Below are 25,317 nucleotides of genomic sequence, written 5' to 3'. Positions count from 1 at the left end.
TTTACGCATTATCATTCGTTTTCAAATCAGCTGAAAATGGTGGAAATAGCTACTGTCTTATGACTTATATCGATTTTCTTTCCTATGATTTCATTCTATGTTGCCGTTCGCGCGTTAATGTTTTATCTCCGTTTCACAAATCTCCATTTTGTACGTATATTTCACTGAACTCGTCCGGTATTCAGAGCGGTTTCAATCATTTTCTTTCATATACGTATGGTCAGAAGGTGCTGCCTAGACAGAAATAAGAACGGGTAAATATATGGATGGTGCGAAGGCGAGGTCGGTGTTTAGGTTAGCACATCGGAGGTACGATCGGAAGGTCGGAGGGTCGTCGGTTGGAGGCTAGTTTGGTCTCTTCATTGCTGTGTCATTTCCTTAGTCCAGAAACTTCAGTTGATCAAAGAGTAGTTACCTTTATCCAGCGGAAAAATGTATTAGCTCAAGTAAATTTTATTCCCTCGATCTAGCGATTTATCCACCGGATAAAGTTATCAACTCTTTGAACAACCGGAACCAAGTATGCGAATGGGTGCATGCCGGTGACACACTGCTGGGGTTAGCCGCATCCTATCCAGGGGGAGTAGCAATACTCCTAGTTGCTTCATGCTACTGAAACCGGGTTAAGCTCCGGCCGTGTGGATCACTTACTGGCTCGTATTACGTCTTTACCTTTTATATCGTCGAAGGCGCCTTAGCCGAAATGAAAAAGGCCATATAGTTTATGTCTGTCATCCCGGCAGCTACGTTGATATTCGTTGTTACAGTTCTTTTTGATATGTAGTGTTTGGTGTGGTCTTATATGTATGAATTTCATATAATTCACTTTCAGTTTTTTTGTCTTCGACTTCGTTTGCGCCTTGCGCGTTTAACTCCAGAAAAAAATAAACAAACGTATTGCTATTTACAGACCCAAACCATTTCGGAGGTGGTATTTGTCGTTTTAATCAGAAATATTACTTGCGTGGGCCTTTTGTATGCTTCCCTCGGCGTTTATGATGTGGATCTTTTGTTTTGTTCGCGTAATAATCCTCGAAAATGGCCCACTTGACGCTTTTATTCACAAACGTCACCCATTCATGGCTAGCCAAGCAATACGTTGGAGACGAGTGCAAGCTTCCAAATTGCGCGACAAATACAAAGAAAAACATTCATAACTGACCAATAAAGATCACAATAAATTCGAGGTGGGAATGTTTGTACAAATAAGGTTGCAAAAAAAGAGTCAGGGAATTGCACGGGTCACGCAAATTTCACCTTATGAAAATCAAAAACCGTGTCAAAATTCCTGAAATATTTATTCACAAAAGTAAAATTTGACAGAAAAATAAAGCATTAGCTCAACATGATTCCTTCTTTTCTCTGTTCGGAGCTGGAAGCGCTTTCTGTCCCTTGAATGTCTAGATCTGGTGTGTTCGAAATGCGTATTTCACGACGAGTCAGCATTCGTTGTAACACTGTCTTGATATCCCTTTTCAAGAACGCATAGGCGACAGGATTGACGGCCGAGTTAATCACAAAAAGCAGATCAATAACTTGTTCGAGGGCTGCGGTTGTCTTGCACATGCCGAACACAAAACAAAAACATTTGTAGTTCTCGACCACGTAACATGTAACAAAGAAGAAAATAATGGCGACCGTCATCTTTGATGCAGCCCTGCTTTCTCGGCCGGAGTAAATTATGGCCGCATTGCCAGAGGAATTCGGAGCCGCGTGATTAAAAGCCAGTTGCGCAAAAATCCTTGATGTCCTCTTTGAAATCCTCCGCATGATGAGGAAAATTTGTCCAGTTACAAAGACAAATACGAGAATAGGTAGAAACTGAAAAAGTGATACTCTAAAGACCAACAGAAATCGGCTTCCCACTTTCATTGCGTAAGGTACGGAGTAGAGAAGTACCGGTGAAATCCATGCTATGGTCACTGCAATGACAACCACTTTCGTGGTCACAAATCTTAGATATTTGAGTGGATGGACGATTGCCAGATAGCGATCGAGAATCATGACGAAGAGATTTGTGGCCGAGAAGTAGAGGAACGTACGCGACACCAGGTAAAATGGCTCAACGCTCACTGGAGGTCCTTCTAAATTGTCTATGTTTAAGGCGAAGAGAAGAGGAAAGTATGTCATTCCAACAAAGAGATCGGCAACTGCCAGCGAAAGCACGGACCAGTTTGGTGTAGTGTGAAGGCGAGGAAGGCTGATAATCAAATAAATGACGAGTCCGTTTCCAACAACAGTTAAAATGGTCAGTGACCACGCTAAAATCCAGTACCACATCTTTGTCTTATTTGTTGTTGCTCGTGTTGGCGTTCAAGTCGAGAAGGTATCTTATACCCCAAAGCACATCAACGCGGACAAACCCCGAGTGCACAAGAATTGCGGAATTCTGTCGTGATAACGTATTTTTATTTTGCTAACAACCACTGTGGGTCAATCACTATCAACTCATTAATCATTGGTTTAAAATAAGCACTAATTTCGGTTTGACAGAATATTGCTTCCGGCCCCAAACTTAGACGTAAGCAATTATTGATATGTGACTAAAAGTTCTGTATTTTGTTCGCGTGTAAGTCGCCTGCTATCCATGGAGGCCATTAATTAGGTTTTAAAAATAGTGAACGAAACAATAAAGTATTATGCTGTTTTGCTGAAAAGTAACTCAAAACAGTTAAAAAGCTGTAACTCCCGTCAAAATTACATCAAAAAATGATAAGGATACGGGTACTGTAGAGCACATTCAATTAATAACTTAATAATAATAATAATAAGAAGAAGAAGAAGAAGAAGAAGAAGAAGAAGAAGAAGAAGAGAAGAAGAAGAATTTAGTACTTATATTATTAACTAGCAATAAAATCAATCTGAAAACGCAGTTCCATTTATATATTACGCGTGCACACATTAAAGCAAACTGGTCTGTTCTTACTGGCATGTGTGTATTGATACAGCGAGTATTAACTGCGGTGTTTGATGCCAACAACACTCTTGTTTTACTATGAAGGATTGTTCCCAAAATCTAGACCACAACTTGACAAGGTTTGGAGAAATTAAAGTACGGTTCATGTCTCGTTCTTTTTACTCAAATAAAGTACAGTTACGAACAACGTAGTGAAAAGCCCGCACACAGTTCCCCCAGGATCTCCGGATCCCCATTAATATTGAAATGCAGACGTTGGGAAGGAAGTTTTGTAAGCCGGAATATACAGTTTTTTTTTTAAACTTCTCCTTTATAACTGAGCAATATGTTTCTGGTTTTAGCTTTCTGTTTTTGTTTTGTTTTATTTGTTAGTTTACGGAACGTTATAATCTTCTATAGGGATAAGGGTGCATTTAAAGGCCCGTTTAAACTGTGTCAACATTTGACCAAATGTTGAACAACCTGTCCAAACGCCCCGAACATTAGGTGATCCTTTCCGGGATAAGTCCGCATCAACTAAGATAAAATCAGTGGCTCAGATTCTATCCAGTACAGAAGGATGACTGCGGTCTTGACTTACAACATGGACACACTGAAAGCCAGAAAAATATTGAGCAAAATTTCATATTTCCGATTGGCTCTCTTAATCCCCAATTCAATATGCAAAGTTCACGCTATCCGGCAGGATTTTGAACAACTGGGCCCTGAATCCCTGATGATCATCATTTGCTCTGAAGAGCCGGGGGCTACCATTAGTTAACCGGCTGTAAACGCCAGCTTTGCAATCTCTTTACGTGGACACAGAACTTTTAATTACCCTGTCTATCTACTCCGTTGATATCTAATCTAGGTATTCCCCACTGTTTATTTTTCTCGTAACTCTTTCGTTTACGTTAGTTTGTATTCCAGACTGGTTCCCACATTAAGTCACCGGAGATCGTTTGATCGTTAAAACAGTACATGTGATCAGCAATTACAGTGAAATTCCTTACGCGTGGCGATTGAGCGATAGAGCAACGAAATTATTCAATGTTGACACTTGTATAGCTTAATTTCCGATCACTGACGATCGCTCCATTATTGTAACACTGATAGAGTAGCAGTTATTGGCGATCATTAACGATCATGGCGAAACTAGCCTTTACGCAGACTGGCTGATCATGCAAAAACCAATTTAATACATTTTTCATCTTTCAGTAAATCGAAGCACATGCAGTTCAGTGTAAAGTCATTAGTAACCCGGCTAAAAGAACAATTTAAGACAACGAGGGAATAATAACCTAAAGTTCGATTTCCCAATTAAGTCACCAAAGGGAGGTTTTACCGGATGGGTTTTTTTTATATGAACTATAAAAGGAGAGGTGCAGACAACTCTGTTTACTGAGTGCCATCATAACTAGATTCAAGCAAAAAAGCCCAAAAAAATAAAATAAAATAAAAGCAATAATACATTGTTTCCACCAAGTCAATGACAACAAATCTAAGTAGTTGTTGTTTGTAAAGACGGCCCTATTCTCCCAGAGGAGATGAGGAACTAAGTCAAGTAAGTCAGTTGTTTGTAAAGGATTTCGTGCGGGAGCTTCTTTTTGTTTTTCACCCTTCTCTTTTGACGAATTGTCTTGTGAGTCTTTGTTTAGTTTATTTGTTTAGTAATACGTTATATAACGTCACCAGGAACGTCACATTGCATTTACCTTGCTGTTTTTATTATTTTACAATATTGCACTCAACTTACTATATATGAAAAGGAGTGTTTTTCCTTCCTTTTCACCGTTTGGCAAAACAATATAGAAAACACTGAGCGGACTGATATAAACGCTACGTGACTCGAACTGCTTACTTAGCTAATATCTCGTCTGGCTGTCAGGACGTTTTTAATTGAAAAGTGTAACCATAAATATCATGCTGAATACTGGCTGGACAAAAATACAATGAAAATGATACTGCAATACCGTCGGCCTTTGATCACGTTAATCCAAACAAGTGGGGGCCAACATAATTGTTTTTTGAGCTTCTATATAGTCTTGTTAAAAATAGTTGCAATTTCGTTGTAAGCTCTATGGTGCCATTCTGTTCCCTCACCGACATATTTAGCTATATTTGACCTCCCAATACACCAATCACTGTCTTAAGAATCCGAACAAAATCAAAGGCTGTGCACACGAGAAAAGTTTCCTTGATTTGCTTCGCTCATGTCATCTGCTTTGGAAACGCTTTCGAATAACACACATTCAAAAAACATTTTTTGCCTTTTTGGTGTTTTATTTAGCATTGCTCACCCACCCCCCCCCCTACCCCGGGCTTTGGGGTCGGACATTAGTCTCCCCTGGGGCATTTGACGGCCCCGTGCCCCGCGATTTTCGCCTCCCCGTCACTTCCTTTCAATGATAAGTTCATCGGCAAAGATGATAAACTTGTTATTAACTATCTTGGCTAAGGAGTACTGAGAAATAGGACTTAGCTGTAGCTTAGTTTGACCCAGAAACGAAGAAATAAACTTATCAGTTATTTTACTACCGTACTGTGGGGCATTTGAAAAGCTCGTTTGTCCCTGTGGCCATTTCCAGTGTACTGGGCAGGATTTCGGCCACAGCGAAATAAAAAGTTGTGATGCACCGGCAAAGGACGAATAAGTTCTCCATGAGCTAGTTGAAAAACTGGAACGCTGATTTTGTAGAAAAGAAACTACAGTTGACTCAGTCCCGATAACTCGAACCCTCGCTAACTCGAACCTCGCGCTAACTCGAACAAATTTTCCTTTCCTTTCAGGTCATTGTCTATATAATTTTACCCTCGATAACTCGAACTTCCGACAACTCCAACCTTTTCAGTTCAATTTCCCTTGAAGGTTCGAGTTATCGGGAGTCGACTGTAGTTTTGATATGGAAAAATCTGAAAGTTTTGATTTTGCCGTACAGGCACATGCATCGGAATAATAACAACCCAAACTAACTCAGCGACTTTCATTTAAATGAGTCATATTAAAGAAATACACCGAACTACCAAGAGCCTGATAAAAAAAAAAAATTTCAGAGCATAAATAACACTCACCTCAGGATTGGCAGTAGCTTGAGTGAGTTGAACGCCCATAATAACACTTTAATTGTAATTTAGACATTTCGGCTCGAGGCATAAACCCAAAAGTTAGACCAAAATAAACATCACCTCAAAAAAGTATAACTCGTTTGTTTTTATTTGAATTCATAACAGGAGTTAGTTTCTAAAAAAAACTGTAGTGCTGCGTCAACATAAGGTTGATTTTAACAACTGAGTTGATAAAGTAACTTGGCCGCCGTAAACTGAAGAGAAACACGATGGCCCATCGACAGCGGAGGGAACTTAAGCACTTTAAGCAACGGCGACGGTAACGACAAGACCACAAAATAATATATAGGTTTAGTGAGTAAGAACAATCACTCAGCACGTGCATTTTAAATTTTAGTACATTTCTTCTCCGTCCTCTGCAAAACAACAACGTGATATGACCAACTTCAAGGTTTTGTGGACAACGTGAACACACGACGGTGAAGTTTTCATTCTCCTTTTAGTTCGAGCGCCACTCCCGCCAATTTGGTTCCTAGTTCGCTGTTTCTGTTGAAGTTGAACGAGGGGAAATAGTGCGAAGTAGTACCAATGAAGTAAAGTTATGTTTTCAAGTGACGACCGGTCAGCTTTATTCGGTCATGATCTCTTCATCATGATGGTGGACAAGTTACCTTTAGTTATCAGCTCATTTCAGTAAAACCAAACATTCGTCTTATTGAATTGCCTCACTTCGCGATTTTCATTCATAGACTCAATAGTTAAGATCACATGCTACAGCATCGTGGTAAAATAGGAATTTAAGCAACGGCGAGGGAAAAAAACGTCACTTGAAAATATAACTTCATTTTATTGAGCTACTTCGCGATTATTTCAACTCGTTCATCTTGTACAAGAACGGCGAACTACCAAGGAACCAAATTGGTAGGAATGGCGTTCAAGTTAAGAAAGAGAATGAAAAATTCACCGTCGTATGCTCACGTTCTCCGCAAAACCTTGAATTCGGTCATTTCACGTTGTTGTTTTGCAGAGGACGACAAAGAAATGTACCAAAGTTTAAAACGCACGTGCAAAGCGATCGTTTTGGTTCATCGTTGCCGATGAACAAATTTCCCTATTGAATAAACAGTATACTCGAGTATGCGCACCACCTACTGGACTATGACTACACGAAGATATTCAGCCTAATTTCGGTTTCGTTCAAGAAAGGCCAGACTTTCAAGTGAGACGCAAATGTAAGTGCGACTTAATATCGTATACCGACTAATGGGTTACCTTCTGAAGTGAAGGGGCTCGCTAAGGACTGGAATGTATTTCTGTCACGTAAAAATATTCGTTTGCCTTTTTGGCTTGGCAGAGCTCGCCAGCTTCGTCAACTTCTGAAAAGACCTTCTGATTGCATCTGTAATGTGTATACAAAGGATATGTCATGACTTCTGCCCGTTTGCTCAATTGATTACCCAGTAATGAGGTAAGAAAGAAAAGGTCAAACGATCATATTGTTCACCTTGTGCAATATTTCGATCGTTTCTATCAACGTGGGAGGCTGTGTCATTCCCTAACTGCGTCAGTCGTGCGTCAGGGAGCGTAAAAATATATGCAATCGTCTGGATCCAAGTCCAGCTCTGTCGCCATAACAACACGAGTACTACGGGTCACATCCGAGAAAAACACAAGGGTACATAAAAGAGATTAAGTACCACGTTTACGGCAACTGGCAAACGTGAGATTCGCGTTTATGTTTTCTTGAAAATATGAGTACGTAGATGAAAATAGTACAAGATAATTCTGGCCTTTAATTCTAACGCAAAAACACTCAATTTTTCTGAGAAACTGAAAACAGCGAGCGGCAAATGAAGGATAAACATGGTCACGTGGGCATTTCTGCCGTTTGCCGTTTGCCGTAAACGTGGTGCTTACAGTCAACCCAGGTCACGCGTGAACATTATTTCCAAGAATTAAATGAACATTCAAATTTCTCTTTGTAATGTCCGACTTGTGAATGGAATGTTGGACATTTCTCTGGAAATCGTTCCGAAAAAGACGCATTGACTGAAAAAAAGATTCAAAATACTTGGGAAACAATTGTTATTCTTGAAATATTCAATTTTGCAATGTAAAGAAAAATTCATAGCTTTATACCGTCAATAAGCTAGGGAAATTTATACGGGAACTCTGAAATCTCGTTGGCGATTTTCAAAACTGACATGTAAATTTCAAAACTCCGTTCAAATTTCAAAAATATCGTTCATGCGTTACCTGGGTTGACTGTAATCTCTCTATAGTATACGAGTAACATACGGCAGATACTCAGAACTAACACACGATCACAAAACCTGGTCTGAAAATGGGTACGAATTTTAGAGCCCAGGTCTGAAAAAAGGGGCCGGAAAATTACATCTTTTGCTCTGAAATAGGGTCAGGGTTTGTAACCGATCCGCACACCCCCACCAAAAATTCCGAGAAGTACCTCCTTCCCTCCCCTCCCTATTCTCCTCACTATTCAGTAATAGGTATACTCGGAATAGACGGTATTTGTGTTCTTTTGGGGGCTAGTCCGTTTTCTGAATGAACGGAATATCATTCTGTTTACTGAACAGACTCGGAATAGACAGAATACGCGTTCTTTTGGGAAATTTTTGGCGGGAACGCTCGCGCACGCAGACATAGTAGTTCTCAGGTCACCTCCGCCATGGGTATTCCGTTTCCAGATTTTAGGAGCGTTCTTTTGGAAAATGAAATTCCGTTTATTGTTATTCCTAAACCGGAATAAGAATAGCTAGAATAGCCCCAAAAGAATGCACCCTATACTATGACGTGCAGTTCTGAAATGAAATGGACAAATGTCCTGGTAATCCAGGGTGGGGTGGTGTGGGCATGGGAGGGGAGGCAGACAGGCCTGGAATTAACCGTGCAATACCCTGTGGGCGATTACTGTTACCATCATTTTTCTTCTTCGAAAGCCTGGCAAGAATTTTTAGTATTTGCCCGGCAGATTACCCGGAGTGAAATCAGCCTAGACGGAAAGTTTGTTGAACCCATCCATCTGACACAATCCTGCATCTGGGGGCCATGCTTCTGCATCGCAAATTAGCCTTCCATGCAGAGGTTCCTTGGTCCCAGATAACACGCCTTGTACATTGAATCATAACATTACAGCAGTTTGTTTAATAATGAGTGATCTAAACTTATTTAAAAAGAGTCAACGAAACTGTTAGAACATAACAAATGATAACTCAAACACTGTGTAGGTCTATGTATTGAGGTGTATTACTTGGGTTCGGAAAACACATTTTGAGAGTCTTTAACGTTTATACACTTTGTACAAGTTACACATGATTACAGTCAGGCACTTTTCATAAGAGTCAATGAAACTGGATGCGAGCAACATCAAACAGGGGGATATGGCATTCTTCAGGATCAGTCACACACAGCAAAACACCACTTTTGCTCCTTCCCTCGCGCGTCTGGTCAAAGAAGAACTTCTTGTCATACCCTTTAGCGCTGACCTGAAGCAACACTCCTTCTTTTATCACAGCCATGGTTTGAGGATTTCTATACCTTATCTCTACAGACATGCTAATGGCGTGGGCTTGAAACTGGTCGATAAATTTCTGCAGGATATCCACGTACGGTGGAGGCGCTTCCATGCAAATCATCTGTTCGCGAACATGCCCTTCGCTCGTGTAGAAGACGAAACAAGTAGCAAGCGATGAATCAATGTCCATCATTCCAGCCATTCGCAGACCTACCCAGCTAATTGCACAGCGTTTAGTATTGTCCTTGATTTTCTCCACGTACGGGATAAACTTTTCGAGTGTAAACGGCTGGCAAAATACTGCTTTGGCGGTTGTTTCGTCTGAGTTGTTGTTCGATGGAGCGCTTAGTTGCGTTTGGAGTCCTGAGCTGCACGCTCCTCTGTGGCATTTCCAATCCTTTCTTTGACACTGCACCGAACAGTAAAACACTCTGTGACACTTGCCGCACTTTTTAGCGTCTTGTTTTCCGCAGACTTTGCACGGGTTCGTCATGTTTTCTTGACCGTCGAACAATTTGTAATTTTGTAACGCAAGTCCACGCAAGTCAGTAAACAAAGCTCATTCACTTCCGTTCAGAGTCACGTGTTCTGCAGTCTTTTTCGCGCCAAAATCTGTTCCCAGCCAACTCGAGTTTTGTTCAGTTTGTTTGTTTCTTTCATCTGAGGTTCGGACATCATTTGTTGTCATTTCGATATGACACTTCCCGAACCGTGACCCTGGAAAGCCCAAATCACTCTACCTGCGAAGCAAAGGGAGCCACTTTTTTGACCATCTTACTTGTGGGGCATTGGAGCATATAAAATATCAGCTTGGTTCAAATGTTCCCCTCCCCCACCCCCACTGTGGGTTAACCTGGATAGGCGCTCAACTTACCATTGTAAGAAATGTAAAACCTAACCAAATGTTGTCACAAAATTATGCGCAAGTATGAAAAGAGAATAACAAAATCCAGATCAAATATTCAATAAAAAATCTTTTATTTACAATTCATCTTACTGGATATATATTTCATGTAATGGCTTATATGCTTCTGCTTATATAAAATGCATGCAACAATTGTCCATACCAATGCAAAGTCATCTGAACACAAAATGAGCCCAAGAAATGATCTACCATGTTGAGCCGGCAAACGGGTTTGTGTCTAACCAAATATTTGCAGAAAAAAACGTACATGAACCAAAGTGGTGTACATGCGGTGCCTGGCTATCAATGTTTGACAGTGTAAAGTGAGGTTTTCAGACCTCATTTTCAGCACTCATTTCGTGTTCAGAGCTGACTACATCTTAATCCCCCCCCCCCCCCCCCCCTTTGAATGGCTAGGTTAATACACAGCAAAAAATTCTATGAAAGCACTTATTTGCAAAGCTGAATTCAACTCTTTTCTAAGTTTAGCATAAAATATTTAAATTGCAAGTAGCAATGATGTAAACAAAGTTCCCTATATTTTTATTTACCAAACTTTCAAGCTCCTTTTTCCAAGATAAAGACTTCACAACTTTTCTAGTTTTGTCAGAAATCAGAGGTCATGAATAACATATTTGCGCTGATAACTGGACAGAGTTAATGAGTGCTTTTTAGGAAGAAATTGCGTGAGTAATTTCAAAGCACCCAGGGACTTTGAACAAACAAAAGTTACACAGGAAAGTACTGCTTAGCAGCTTGCAGCTATACACTTTCAGATTTTCATCCATAGACTCAAAACTAGGACCACTTTAAATTCCCCGCTAGCAGAGGTCTCTCACGGCAAGGCATGAGAGACATGTAATGAACAAATTATACCACAGAACAGAACTGCTCAGTAACTTTCATTTGGTCAAACTTTTGGATTTGATCTACAAACTTATAACTTAGGACCAACTTAAACGGTGCAATAAACAGTACCATGGGACATTACTGCTCTGTAGCTTTCATGTCAATAGGATTTCATAAACAGACTCAAAAGTTAAAAAATCACATCAAATAACTCAGCATTCTGTGAGTGAAAAGGGGATAGTTGAGAGAGTTACAAACAAGCCAACACAATAACAAAATCACTTTGAAATTATCAGCTCAGCTGTGATGCACAAGGAGGCCTGCCTCCTGTTTACCTATTAACTAAACACAAATCTAAATTCAAATCTGAAATGAATGAAAAGTCCTATAAAAATGCATGCATGCATCTCAAACATCACATTCTACGAAAAACAAAAAAGTTGCATAACAGTGGCTCTCACATCAAATTGGAGTTGACAGAGGCTACCAATGATGGAGGTACATTGTAAAGGTTGATTCTTGGACAAAGTTTAACCTCTTGTCCTGGAGTTAGCCTGGGTGTATAATCAGGAAATTCAGAAGTTTTCTTGTTCCCAGTTACTTAGTAAATTAGCAAATCAAGCATTCAAAATGGTAGCACTACAGTCGACTCCCGATAACTCGAACCTTCAAGGGAAATTGAAAAAGGTTCGAGTTGTCGGAAATTCGAGTTATCGAGGGTAAAATTATATTGACAATGACCTGAAAGGAAAGGAAAATTTGTTCGAGTTAGCGTGAGGTTCGAGTTAGCGAGGGTTCGAGTTATTGGGAGTCAACTGTAGTTCCTGACTGCATTCTCACTTCCTGTTTTTCGGGTTAGACTAACATGTTCCAATTCAACTCTAAATGTGAGAGCCATTGGTGTTTTTATATAACATACGTTCTGTCAACTAAATGCAAAACAATACATCTAACCTTCTGTTACCAAGTGAAAGAGGTCACTCTCAAGCCAGGGGAATGTAGAATAAAGAGATAGGGGTATATCAAGTCAGAACGTTTTGTTTTAAGTGGCGATGTTAACAGCCACATAACATTTGAAACAAAGATGGATGGACACTTTCTGTTGTTACGGGTCTTTATAAATGAAGTAAAAAATATTTCATGCAACTAATATTTTACATTGTACAGTCAAATATCTCTAATACAGACTTACAGATCAGCAGGGTGCCATCTGTACAGCATGGCCTCATGACTTGCTAAACCACACTTGCTTTGAAACGGAACTGCAAAAGCTCATTTCATAACGTAGGCTCCAAATATTATGGCTATGGCACATGCATAACCACACCTCTTGTTTTTTTGAGATGTTTGAATTTGTATGTGAATCAAATATATTAATTAACATCTTGAAAGCTGTATGCTTTGCTTCATCCTTGCTAACATGACATTTAAGTGGCACAAGGCATGCTGAAAAAAAATCTCCATTTTCACCGTCTTGTAACAATCACAAGCGATCAGTATTGAATTGTCATGTCACTGTGGCTAGTTTATGGAAATAATTTTTACAAACCTTTGCACTACCCTTTTATACAGATTGTATTACTAAAAACTATTTTTTTCTCCTTTGTTTGTGATATCTACATGTATATGTATTTTTTTGGTACCTTTTCTTAACTACAAAAAAATCTTAGTTAATGCATGTTAAAGGATCTTTAAAAAGAATACCTCAGAATGGAATGCTAAACTAGAACACTGACTTTTCAGTTGTACAAAAGAAATCAAGTTGAACCACTGCACGGAAATATTACCAAATATATCAATATTATCTGGTAGATTTGTTAGAGCTCTGTCATCTGCACAATTGATGTTAAAGCCTCAAACTTTTTAAAACAAGACTATCGATATCATAATCAAGCAACAATACAGCCATGAAAATCTCCTTTCAATATGGACTACCGGTAGTTATGAAGGGGCAGACAGGTCCAAGTATCTGAATCATCAGTAGGGGTTTGATAACGGAGCAGGGATGGTACCAATAATATTTATTTTGCTCCCTTTGGAGTCAATAAGAGGCCAATCTATGGAGGTTTCCACAATAAGACTGGACTGTGAGGGATTTGCTGAATTATACTTTTGCTTAAGCTTGCAGGTTAGACAGGATCATATGTGAAATTGACTCCCACATACAGTAGATATAAAGTACTGTAGTAATTATATAAAATGAAAACAAATTTTCCTGGTTTGAAGTAATACTTAATAGATAGAATGATCATATTCATCAGGTTCATCTGTTAGTAGACATCCCTCTCCCATCTAGCCATCTGTAACTTGATATCTGTAATGAGACTGTTGGCAAAACAAATTCCTATGATCTGCAGATTAGAAAGAGAAAAAGATATGAGTCATAAATAAAAGATGCTGTTGCATGCAATAGATGTAGAAAAGATTAAAACGAACCCAAATAGCATACATACTAATATCTCAGAAGAAAGCATTTAATGAACTATGAATTAGTTGATCTAAGAAGAAATTCATTCAGTAGCATGAAAGACAAAGAACTACTGATCACTAAATACAGCTTAAGTACATGTATCTAATACAATGATTGAATTAAAATAAATGCAACAACCACTAAAATGTATATTTTTGAAATTAAACAAGCCCCTCCCACATGTAGGTCTCCAAGGAGCTTAAAGGAGCTTTTGTTAATACTATGGTTCCAATAATTATTTTACATAAATAGGAATTACTGTTAATAATTTGATAGCGGCCCGTTCTTTTAGCCAGTTCAATTTATGTCGTAAAGTCTTTATCAAAGAACAGGGTTCATACTTCTTGGGGCTCTTAAAAATGTATGACCTTTTCCATGACCTTTTCAAGTTTTCCAAGCTAAAGCATTTGCATTTTACAGTGTCAAAATGTGCAGTGTTTATTTTTACTAAGTTGAAATCTGTTTCTTGGTTGATTTTTTTTGTTAAAAATTGTTCATTTTCTTCCTTTTTTTCCCTAAAAGAATGCTTGTTTAGTGCTTTTTCTCCACAAACATAATTTTTAATGACTTTACACGACCCACAACTGAAACCCATGTCTTTCCAGGCCTGGAAACTGAAATTACAAAATTCCATGACTTTCCAGGTTTTCCATGACCCATGTATGAACACTGAAGAGATGATAGTATGGCAGGTTTGTATCTGGGAGGGCACATGCAGCCAGAGCGATTTACTGTTATCAAACTAGTGAGCTCTTGCTCCAGATGCACTCACAAATGTATAAGGTTCCGGCATGTTATTGTTTTTCATTTGCTTGTTCTGTGACAAAAGGTAATTGAAATGTAAAAAAGAGTCACCTGCATCAAGGCCAAGCCAATTGCTACTCCGCCAATAACAATCATGTTTTCCTTGAACCACTGCTTTACAGCCTCTATACAGCCTGTGGTGTAAATAATCCTATTTCTGTCTGTTTCCTGAAACATTAAACAACAACAAAAATTAATAACCAGACAGTTAGAGGGCATGTACTGAATTTTAAGTTGTTTTTGGTTTTATCAAAATACAAGAAGACTTTGGGTAAAGTGGCATACAGTAGGTTTCTTAAACGAACTGTCACAATTTAACTCCCTCCTTGCAAAAGCCAGAATTTTAAGAAAGGTGTTAGAGTGCTCATTGAAAGACATGTTTGAGTTGAACTGCAGAGAGATGACCCGTTCCAAAGACCACTCTGATACTGCTGCTGCCGCTGCTAATAATAATAATAATAATAATAATAATAATAATAATAATAATAATAATAATAATATAAAGTTTTACAACATAATTGTAAAACACAGTTAATGGAGCGTGACGCTCTTGAGCTCAGTTGTTACTGTGTCAACAGTTAGCATTACGTAATGCAAATTGGTCATGGATGTACTTTTACTCTTCTTGTAAAATACCTATTCTTCTAGCATGTTGCAATACCGTCTGTTACATTTATATCCTTCGTTTTGTATGGCTAAAAGGTATAAATACCTATATTCATGTCTCGTTCAACGCTACGTGAATCTCTTGCATTCAATAGTTCTTTCCTTGCCATTGGCTTAGTCCAAGACATACGTCTACCTATAAAAGGTCTAGTAAAAGTCCGAGTATCACTTGCTTGCTGTATTACCTACTGTAAGGTCTTCTGACTGGTTCATTATGTTTGCATCTCATTTGTTATAAGACAGAGTATTTACAACTTTGGTTTTGGCTCTACAACACTCAAATGGAAAGGCCCGCTCTAAGCATCAAATTAATTAAGGTACAAAACAAATTGGTTCACTTACAGTGTATTTGGGTCGTCTGATGTTATAACCACACTGTGTGTTTATAGTATCCTGGAAGAACAACCAAATTTAGTTAATAAAAGGAATTTCATTAACATTGATGATGATGATAATGATAATGATGATGATGATGATGAAAACCACACTTTCATGTATTATTCAGTGATGGGTGAGGTAGAACTCCCCTTAAAAATACTGTAGTTCCATTTAGACTGGGTAGTTTGAAAAACGTAAAACAGTTTTTTCATGTCATTTTTTTTATATTTAATAACAATATAATCTTAGCATACACTGTAATTATTTTACATACACATTTTTAACACATTAATATTTACCTAACCCTATTTTAAATATATAGACATACACCTTAGTTTAAATGAGTGACTTTTTTTTTATAAGTTTTTAATATGCTTTTAATGGGCATCCAGACGTTTTCTAAAGACTGCCACAATAAAAATGATTAGAGCAACTCACTTGCACATGCCTGGTCAGTGAGTCACTAGCTTTTGAGTGGCGGATGAAGGCAGAAGGTTCAGGGAATTCACAAACATCTTCAATCCAAAACTGCACTACCCTTCTACATGTACATGTACAGATGCTCTTTACGCTTGTCATGCAGTCCTCTCTCACATTCATGGGGGAGGAATGCATGACGAGCCCAAAGAACATCTGTACACATAGAAGGCTAGCACTTTGCCCCAAAGGTTCCTGACTGCACAACTAGTCTGATATACATTTACATACATGTAACAGTTTAAAATTCAGCCGTGAATGTTGCTCAGAAGAGTGGAGTCTGAAAACCCAAACTATATAACTGTATGAACATGAACATTTTCATTTCATTGACTTTGTTTTTTGTCTTAATCAAAACTTCCATGGCAGAAAGTTAGCCAAGTGCTGTTAATAAATGTTTCATACACAATGATAGAGAATCTTACATTTTTTTTCTTTGTCCTTTAACAAATAAGAAATTAAAAGCTTAATAGCTTCTTGATAAAAGCAACGAAAAATTCAGACTAGTATTCGATTTGGTGTCTTTTTACTTTACCTAAAAGTTGGTCTACAACGCAACTTACCTCTCGGCAGCAAGAAAATGGAACACCACAAGCTTCAGCTCCAGGGGAAGAGCAGTTGAAGTAGAGATTGTCCTGCCAATTGTCGTAGTTTTTTCCACCACAGCACTCAAACTATAGGAGGCAAGATGGAGTGCAAAGTATCAGACGTAACTTTTCAGTTGACCCTTTAAATCCCAACATCAAATTACATTATCAGTACTAAAGTTTATCATGTCACAACAAACCAAGACAACTCACCTCTTGCTGAACTCCATCAATGAGAACTTGCAAATCTACATTGTCTCTGTAATTCTTAATTGTGTTTTGTATTTTTTCCGCAACTATGTCTTCAACCTAAAATTTAAGATACATCTTAGTACAAACTAATCTTGCAGAAAGATCTCCGATAAAGTTCCTTCAAAGGTATCCTGAGTGTGTTGATTTATTTAATAATTTATAATTAATATAAACTCAGGATAAGCAAGGATCTTTTTGGGGAGCTTCTTCTGCGATATCAGTTTATTAGTAGTATTTTTATTTAGTAGTTGGTATGTGGGTGAGTTATCATTAATTCTTTTTGTATTTTTATTAGATTGTATTTTAGAACGTTAGGTGTCCCCTTTTAGCAGTGGGAATCCCCTCTGCTAGATTGTTGCTTGAACGTCAATTATTATCATTATCATTATCATTATCATTATCATTATCATTATCATTATTATTATTAATATTAGACAACTGTGAGTCTTACTGCACATTTGTTCGCAACACATGCAAATGCTGTTTCTCTTTATCATAACTGACAAACTACTGCAAATACATAAGCCCCAGAGGCCTTTAACCCCTCAGGCTGATTAGAATTCAAACTCTGTTTGTTTGAACTCTGGGCAAGTTTGTTCCATAAAAATTGGTATCATATGGGTAGCACAGACTCATCTAACACACAAAAAAGTAATAATATTATTATTGTATAACAAAGTTAAAGACAAAAAGTTGTGATTTGTTTTCTTCTTATCACAGAGATTTTCTTTGTTGTATTTTTGTCAAAAACTGCTCAGACAAATTTATTTGATAAAGAAGTTTTTTTTTACTAACATAAAAATGCTCTTAGAGCACTAGAGGAAAAAAAATAAGTAATTTCTCCATGTACATTGTGGGAAAAAATAATAATCAATTTTGCTGATTTCCCCAAAACACATGGAAAACTTAAAAAACTGGCTATATGTAATTTGTTCAAGTATTCCAATCCATTGTCCTTGCCATCTCAGGGCTTGAGTCACACTAACTTTTCACAATGTAGCTCACTAGCCCAGTGGCTAGTAACACATCTGATTTCACCAGCCAAGACTAACAATAACTAATTAATAAAAATAACCTGGCTTAATTTTATAATAATTATTTATTAACTACAGTGTAAAACAAGTTTCCGTTCACTGGTAGTGTTATAATAATTATTGTTACCAAAACTGGACCATTAATATTATTTCAAGTTTTCTGTTGATTCAGATGCCGTATATATTTTTGCTATTCAAAGTGTCACTATACAAAAGATAGGAGTGTCTGGGGTGAGCGTTGTGTGGACTGAAGTAAGTGAGCTACCAAAAAATACTCTGGTTAAACTAAAAAAGTTCTGGACTCACCCCAGACAACCCGGTGAGTAAGTAACCAGAAAAAAAAAAATAGTATTTAAATTATTATTCATTACATACATATAAAAATTATACAGCTGAACACTCACTTTTTCTTGAAACACGAAGATGACCACTGCCAGGATCAACTGAAGAAAGAAGATGATGGCTAGGACAACTGAAAACTGAAAAACAAGTTCAGTTTGATATAGCTGTGTAAAATTGTTGATGTTTATCTGGATGCTTACTGAAGGTGGCCAAACCCAGTTTCTGATGACTGCTGAATCGATATTGAATTTGTAAAATAAATTGTTGTTGTTGTCAGTGCTAAGTTCTAAAAAATTAATGTTCTTTCCTGGGTGCCCGAAATCAGCAAATGCTGGAAGTCTCCTTTCCACCTGCCCAATTAACCTCAGAGACATAATAAATATCTTACTACACTGTAACCTCATTTTCTCGGCCCATACTTTAAGTTACAGATCCTCACGTGCACATAAATCAAAGAGGAAAAACTCGGTCTGTAACTTACAGTATGACCTCAAACTCGGTTAGTAAGAGGTACATGTATGTAATTTGGTTGAACAGTGCATCATTGTCATGATAGCAACATAGGTAGGCATAAACCAGTTCTAAATGTCAGGTTTTGTTTACTTAGTTAGCTGCTTTTGTGCTGGATTATAATTATTTTTCCGCAGTGGCGAATGTAAATTCTTGTCAGCCAACTTTGTGCCTCACCTACTATTTTTTCATGAATTTCCTTACCTTCTAGATAAATTCTTCATAGGAACACCCCCCCAACCCCTCGGAAATTTCCGTCTATTAGCCCCCCTCCCCCTCGGAATTTCCATTGACCTTCCGTGGGAGGGGGGGACGGATATTTTCTGGAACTGCACATTGTTAAATTTTCCTCATAGTTTAGTTTCTGGCTCACATAATTTTTCAAATTGTTAGTACACCTTGAACAAGTCTTATCAATCAATGCCAAGCACTATCTTGTGTCTTTCTTGCAGTTAAATGTGGTAAAAACAGACTCTATGTATTGCTCATATTTTGAAAATGCACTTGATTTAATTTTGTATGATTGGTGATCTAAAATCAATTCAGGTATAAGCATGGTATCTGCACCCATGTTCAATACACTCGAATAGAGTCAGGTCATCATTGAAGAACCATAGTCCACTTGTCTTACTGGAAGTCAGGACAAAAATTAAAATCAATCCTAAATTTAGCAATTTTTTTTTACCTAAAATGAGATAATTCAATGACACTGCTCCTTTAAATTTCCAGTGGGAGAGTATGATAATAATTACTTTTAATATTGTTAATTCAATAGTCTCCATGGGATGTGGCAAAACTCCTAGGGGGAGTGGCGCAGAAAATGGAGGTGTGAATTTAACAGGCCTGTTTGCAAGTGGTTACACAAGACTCTTCTAAAAAAAAAACAACAACACGATAATCGGCCCAAAAAATCCTCAAAAATGGCAATGAGGTTGGCACTAAATCTCCTAAAAACGTCTCAACCAAAATCATCTCGCACACACGACAATTGTACGCGTAACTTACTTAATATGAAACTCTAAATGCTTACGATAATTCAAATGTCTCTACGCAGTGCACGCGCTCTATCCGTGCGCACACCAGTTCATTCACAATAAGTCTATAATTATGAAGATTGATTTCTGTCAATGAATATTTCAACTTACAAATTTAAGAAGACAAACATTTTCCCTGAGAGCACCAATACATCCAGTGAATCCAAGGACAAACATGATCCCTCCAACAATAATCAGCGCAAAGGCTGGATCCAGAACAATGTCATTGAAGAAGTCTTGATATGCTGTCTTTTCAAACCGTGCATAGAGTCCTATGCCAACTGTAAGGCCACCAATCAACTGAGAAAGAAAATGAAACATTTTAATGTTTACCTTAGTTCACACAGAATCTGGGGATCAGCTTTGAGAGACATTTAGTGTATAACAGTAATTGATTATAATAACCTAACAATACCTTAAAACAGAAAGGTTTGAGGGCATAACCGTCTTATGTTGCATTTTTAAGGCCAATTTTTAGTGTTGCTCAAAAGCGTTTGGATAATTATTATTGCATGTGGATTTCAATTTACTGAAAGAACATCATTGTGTATTTTTTACTGGTTTGTTCTTAGTTAAATGTGCTGGTAAATAAATGATAGACTTATTTTTTTGAGTCAATGACACTGGTATACTTGGCCTCTGTCACTGATTGAAACCATATACCTGTACATCTATCAACAGACACTTTGGAGTGAAACAACAGAGATCAGCCACGATGTTCTTTGAATAAATTGAAGGCCTGCGCATGAAAAGATTCCAGCACTTTTGGGAGAAACAAAAAAATCAGCCTCACACTAATGCGAGAAATGAAAAGTCTGTGTAAAATGAGTAAATAATGATACATGTACTTTCTCCGAAATCTCTGATTTTGTAGGTCTGTATGGAGCATAATCACTTTCTTGAGAACTTCAGAATTATTCAGAACGTCTTCAGAAATCTTTGGGCATCTTCACAAGTCTTCGAAAAATCTTTGGATATAGTTGTCTGGTCTTCGAAAATCCTCGCACTCCCAGGATAAAAATCTCACGCCTTTGAGTCAGAAAAAGTTCACAGGTATAAAATTTGAAATACACTTGTAAGAGGGTTATGCTCTCAGCCCTATAATTACTATAGCAAGGATCTAAGGGCCTCTTCACATGAGCCCAGTCAACTGGGCTGGCTCGCTTTACAAGATCTCGCCTCGCCACTCTTTTCTTTACAAACATTTTGATGTGTTCATATGAGAAGGCAGGTTGGACTGGTTACTGAGATCTTGGTTTTTGCGACTGAAAATCTCGGAAACTGAGCTAGAAATTTTTCCCAGATGAACACTCTAGCCCGGATACCGGGACTGTCCGTGACGAAACATTTTAAACTGCGCATGGCTTGCAAGGTCGCTGACAAGTCGGAACGCAGTTCCACGGATATTTTGGGGGCGTTTTGGACATTTTTAATCTCGGTAACCGGGATTAAATTTCCCATATGAACAGAAGACAAAATTCGTCTCGCCTACCAGGCTAGCCATGATCGTATGATGAGGCCCTAAGTAAAGTGAAACACTTACATGTAATGCACCTGCTAAAAGAGGCATGCTTACTCTCACATAGAATTGACTCTTGGGAGGATAAAATCATGTCCACGTCATTTGGGAGGTGAAAATTTAAAACTGGTTGCTGGGAATACTAATAATACAGTTCCAAATCTTTTTATCATGGTCATTTACATCATGTCTACTTTTGTGACTCCATTACAACTACATTTCTTTGAATTCTATACTAAAAGCCATTTAGAAACTTGCTACATTTAGACAAATATTTCATGTAGATACTTGTCAGTGTCTTGTTATTTTTTGTTACATGTATAAAACAATTCCTAATAGTGTACAACAGGGCTTCCTTGTCTAGTAAAACTTTCAGTGCAAGAAGGATTCTTTACACAAGACCTAACAATGATGCAAGGAAGCGACAGATAAACTAAGCTGAAGTTTGTATGTTTAACACAGCTTGTTCTTCACATCAAAATGACAACGTAATGTCCCAAGGGCAATATAATTGATATTTCAAGGTGGGACACTCAGTTGGTCCGTAATCTGAGTATTAAAGATCTAACAGTCACGTTTATTAAGGATTTGATTAGCTTTCTTAACATGCTTTGAGTGTGTCGAAGAAAAGGGAACCTGGCATTACTTGAATCGCTACGTCAATTATAAGCAGCTTATCAAACTACGTACAACACACATACAGTATAAGTTAAGCTTTCCAAATGATATGTTAAAACGGCCGGAAGTAGAGACTTCATAACTCCTTTTAGACTAAATATAAAACTAGTTTCTTCAACGCAAAAGAGTATAAAAGGAACAAGGAAACTAAGATACAGTCAGACGATGAAGGCGTACCATCTCGTGTTGCTGTATTCAATTTCAAAACGCGGTCGCTTTACTTGTCAACAAACCACCGTGTTGTATACTGTATTTGTACAACAAACTTACCCAGAAAAACACGTTGAAAAAGAAGAGAAGATACTTGACACAACAGCTCACTTCTGTTCGGTCCTTAGCCATCGTGATTTGATGCAGAACTCAAAGGAAAAGCACACAGAATTGAGCAAATTTACTCAAAATTCCAGACGTATGCGTGATGTGCTCGACTCAAAAATAGAAACCACCGTAGCTCCGTACCAGTCTCCTCTCCGGTCACGATCACCGAAATCTTAGTACCTTATGTAAAACCACTTATATTGTCCTCAACTATTCAGCAATTTTTCTTCACTTGCTTGGTCAGGTATATACTTTATTTGCTTGGTGTACTTTACTTGCTTGGCCTGCTTTAGCTGCTTGGTGTACTTTACTTGCTTTGTGTACTTTACTTGCTTGGTGTACTTTACTTGCTTGGAGATGATTTCACTGAAGCGTCAAATGTCATTTGGGCGTTTTTGAAAAATCGTGGGGTTTGCGGGCAAGCGTGCCCTCTCTCTCCTCTCTCCTCTCCCCTCCCCCCTTCTTCGTTTTTATTCCACGAAGGATATATGCAAATAGCATGAAACAAAGACAGCAGGGAATATTCATACTTAGTGAATCAGCCTTATTTTCACATAGGAGCACTGTAATGACCTGTTATATTAAAGGAACAATGTAAGTTACGGTATAAAAGCAAGATATAACGTACTATGTGAAAATTTGGCTCACCGCGGGCGAGGATTCCAGCCCCGGTCTCCTCCGCACTGCCCGTGGAAGGGAGGAGGGTGGGCGGGGTACTAAGATTTAAAGTTGATTACCCCAACCTCGTTCCCAGGGACTTTTCCCTAGCTTGGGGGCGAGGCGCCCCGCCCCCAAGCTAGGGAAAAGTCCCTGGGAACGAGGTTGTTGATTACACTAACATTTTCGCAAAATTGAGCAATTGCAGTTAGTTTCTGTAAACGTGTGTAACATATGGTGCTTTAACTCGACGTGAATTTGAAACCCTAAAATTTTGTGGATTTTGGAAAATTGGCCTCGGGTTTTGTGTAAAGGTTAGCCGGAACTGTAGAGGAATCAGAAAAATCAAAGATTGTTTTCAAAGTTGGTTAATTCTGGGAGATTTAGAGATCCGTATGCCTGGGAACCAGAAAATCGTTCTGTATTTGGCGAGAATTAGCAGTATATTTTCATTGGACGCCCGGGGCCCCCCCGGAATTGGACGGAACGTGAAGAATGTACTAAGCTACTATAAAGCGGGACCAAATAAAGTTAATAATGAGTAAAGTTAACAAGCTATTATCTTCGGAAGATTTACATCGAAATTTTTCCTTTTTGGTAACTAATAGTTGGTCAATATGAAGAAGAAGTCCAAAGATCTCACCCGAAGGTTGATAGAGAGGACCTGAACGCAAACGAGGACAAACTGAGAGGTCAGGAAAAGACAATGGCCTGGGAACAACAATAAAGAAACACGAGTATGGAGGACGACGGCTGCCGGGATGGTGTCGGCAAGACAGATCAGGGATGGAGTCAGAACAAGGTGATATAAACGGCATCCACCTAGAAAAGTCAGCTCCAAATAGATTAATAGAAAAAACGATATTGGGTCAATAAGCTACACCAGGCCAAGGAGAGACGCAAGTTGAAAGCAATAATTAATGCTACGAGATTGAGCTGAGATTGAATTGAGATTGAATTGAGCGCAAGCCCCATCCCATACATTCATGGAGATTCTGCTTTACAGCAATTCTAGGAGTATTTGTGACTCTGTGACCAAAAGTTAAGGCTTCGGAAGATAGACTTTAAGAGGATTTTTAAAACGATTGAGTGCATCATACCACTCGAAACACGGTTACAAAAACGTTTTAAAATACAAGAAAAAAGGGGGCGCGGCCCCCTCGCCCCCCCACTCGCCTAAATCCGCCTTTGAACCGTGATACAAGAAAGGGCAAGGTCAAGGACAAGAGCAGGGTGGTCTTGACTATAACGATTGGAAAGGCCGACATCGTATGACCCACCGTATCTGGCGCTAAAGGATATCCACTGGCCATCCGAAAGGGTCGATCTTAATGACGAGATCTGGAATGCGAGGAAATTACGCTACTGGATGACTAGACCTCTTGGCCAGGCTTCCCAAAAAGGGGGGTTTAAAAGAGTTACATGTCTCCGCATTATAAACCCATGGAAGCAGTTTTGGGTTGCTTGAAACTGGTGAAAATAATAAAGATAAAACCGCTGAGAACTTTATATTATAATGACGACGCACTTGTTGACACGTGGTATAGTCCCCCGCCCCCTCCTCCAAAAAAAAAAATAATAAAAAAATCCTCTGGCTCTGGGCACAATACTCACTACCGTTACATCATTCGGATACGCGTACCGAGTGAATTACTGCGAACCTGTTTTTGAGCACTTAAATGTTCCTACAGACCTTTGCTCTTCTTTGAGAATGCACCTCCAAATGTCCTCAAACCGCAAAATTAAAAGCTGATAAGTATATACCAGATTCTGAGTCTTCTTATCGCGCGCCCACAAAAAGATTAACTTTCTTACTATTTCAACCTTTTATTCATTGTGCGTCTGAGCAATTTACATGAAAATACTATTTATTTGCTGAGTTACCTGCGTGGGACGTACAAAAATTTGTTATACGTGTTGAATATTTGCAAAATGCGTTGTTCCTCGCTGTTTGAAAAAGCGAGCCAAAATAGCCGCGATGACTCATTGGAGAAGAATCAGTAGATCACGTGTTAATTTTTGACCAATCACGGTTGAGATATTTGGCTGTATCTAAACGCGGTCTTGAGGAGTCGTTGTGAGGGGCATTGTTTTCACAGGAAATTTACACAAACACCAATCCAATTTTACTAGCTATATTGTACCAGGTGCAAATATTTCCTGCTCAGAATTTGTGGCTGTAATATTCAGGCTGATCATAGCTGGAAGTGTGTCTAGATCGCTTCGGCAACTGTGCGTTGTCAATGCATTTTGCGGTGAGTGCGTAAATCTTGTATCTGCATGTTTCGTATCTTGTGGTCCCCAACTTATCTGCTTTGTCGATTTATGAATCGACATCGAT

At 38.5% G+C, this 25,317-nt stretch overlaps 4 protein-coding genes across 6 annotated transcripts in view; 2 read left to right on the top strand and 2 right to left on the bottom strand.

Annotated features, from left to right (window-relative positions):
- Nucleotides 1-25,317, top strand: part of LOC146474827 (catalase-like) — a 164,635-nt gene that overhangs the window by 111,075 nt on the left and 28,243 nt on the right. The window lies entirely within an intron of this gene.
- LOC146474829 (octopamine receptor beta-2R-like) lies at nt 1,280-2,972 on the bottom strand. Its single transcript, XM_085116269.1, has one exon. It carries the CDS (start codon nt 2,278-2,280, stop codon nt 1,336-1,338), a length of 945 nt encoding a protein of 314 aa, XP_084972395.1. The 5' UTR covers nt 2,281-2,972; the 3' UTR covers nt 1,280-1,335.
- LOC146474828 (tetraspanin-5-like) lies at nt 13,178-22,457 on the bottom strand. Its single transcript, XM_085116546.1, has 8 exons — nt 22,272-22,457; nt 19,916-20,104; nt 18,323-18,397; nt 16,846-16,941; nt 16,609-16,719; nt 15,533-15,583; nt 14,576-14,692; nt 13,178-13,601 (listed from the first exon to the last, which is right to left on the bottom strand). Exons 1-8 carry the CDS (start codon nt 22,341-22,343, stop codon nt 13,521-13,523), a joined length of 792 nt encoding a protein of 263 aa, XP_084972672.1. The 5' UTR covers nt 22,344-22,457; the 3' UTR covers nt 13,178-13,520.
- Nucleotides 25,034-25,317, top strand: part of LOC146474826 (tyrosine-protein phosphatase non-receptor type 13-like) — a 62,949-nt gene continuing 62,665 nt past the window's right edge. For all 3 annotated transcript variants that reach the window (XM_085116554.1, XM_085116555.1, XM_085116553.1), the window contains exon 1: nt 25,034-25,231. The gene's annotated coding sequence lies outside the window, so the exon portion shown is untranslated. The remainder of the gene's footprint in view (nt 25,232-25,317) is intronic.

This window comes from Pavona decussata, unplaced genomic scaffold, assembly GCF_977016875.1.
Source record: "Pavona decussata unplaced genomic scaffold, jaPavDecu1.1 SCAFFOLD_87, whole genome shotgun sequence".
Taxonomy (NCBI): Eukaryota; Metazoa; Cnidaria; class Anthozoa; order Scleractinia; family Agariciidae; genus Pavona; species Pavona decussata.
The sequence above is the reverse complement of the archived record's forward strand: the minus strand, read 5'-3'. Positions and strand labels throughout refer to the sequence as shown.

Coding starts and splice junctions, on each gene's coding strand:
- LOC146474828 (XM_085116546.1), bottom strand. CDS start 22,343: ATGGCTAAGGACCGAACAGAAGTGAGCTGTTGTGTCAAGTATCTTCTC. Junction 18,398..19,915: donor ATGTTTGTCTTCTTAAATTT/GTAAGTTGAAAT, acceptor CTTGTTTTTCAG/TTTTCAGTTGTCCTAGCCAT. Junction 15,584..16,608: donor CATTTTCTTGCTGCCGAGAG/GTAAGTTGCGTT, acceptor TTGTTCTTCCAG/GATACTATAAACACACAGTG.
- LOC146474829 (XM_085116269.1), bottom strand. CDS start 2,280: ATGTGGTACTGGATTTTAGCGTGGTCACTGACCATTTTAACTGTTGTT.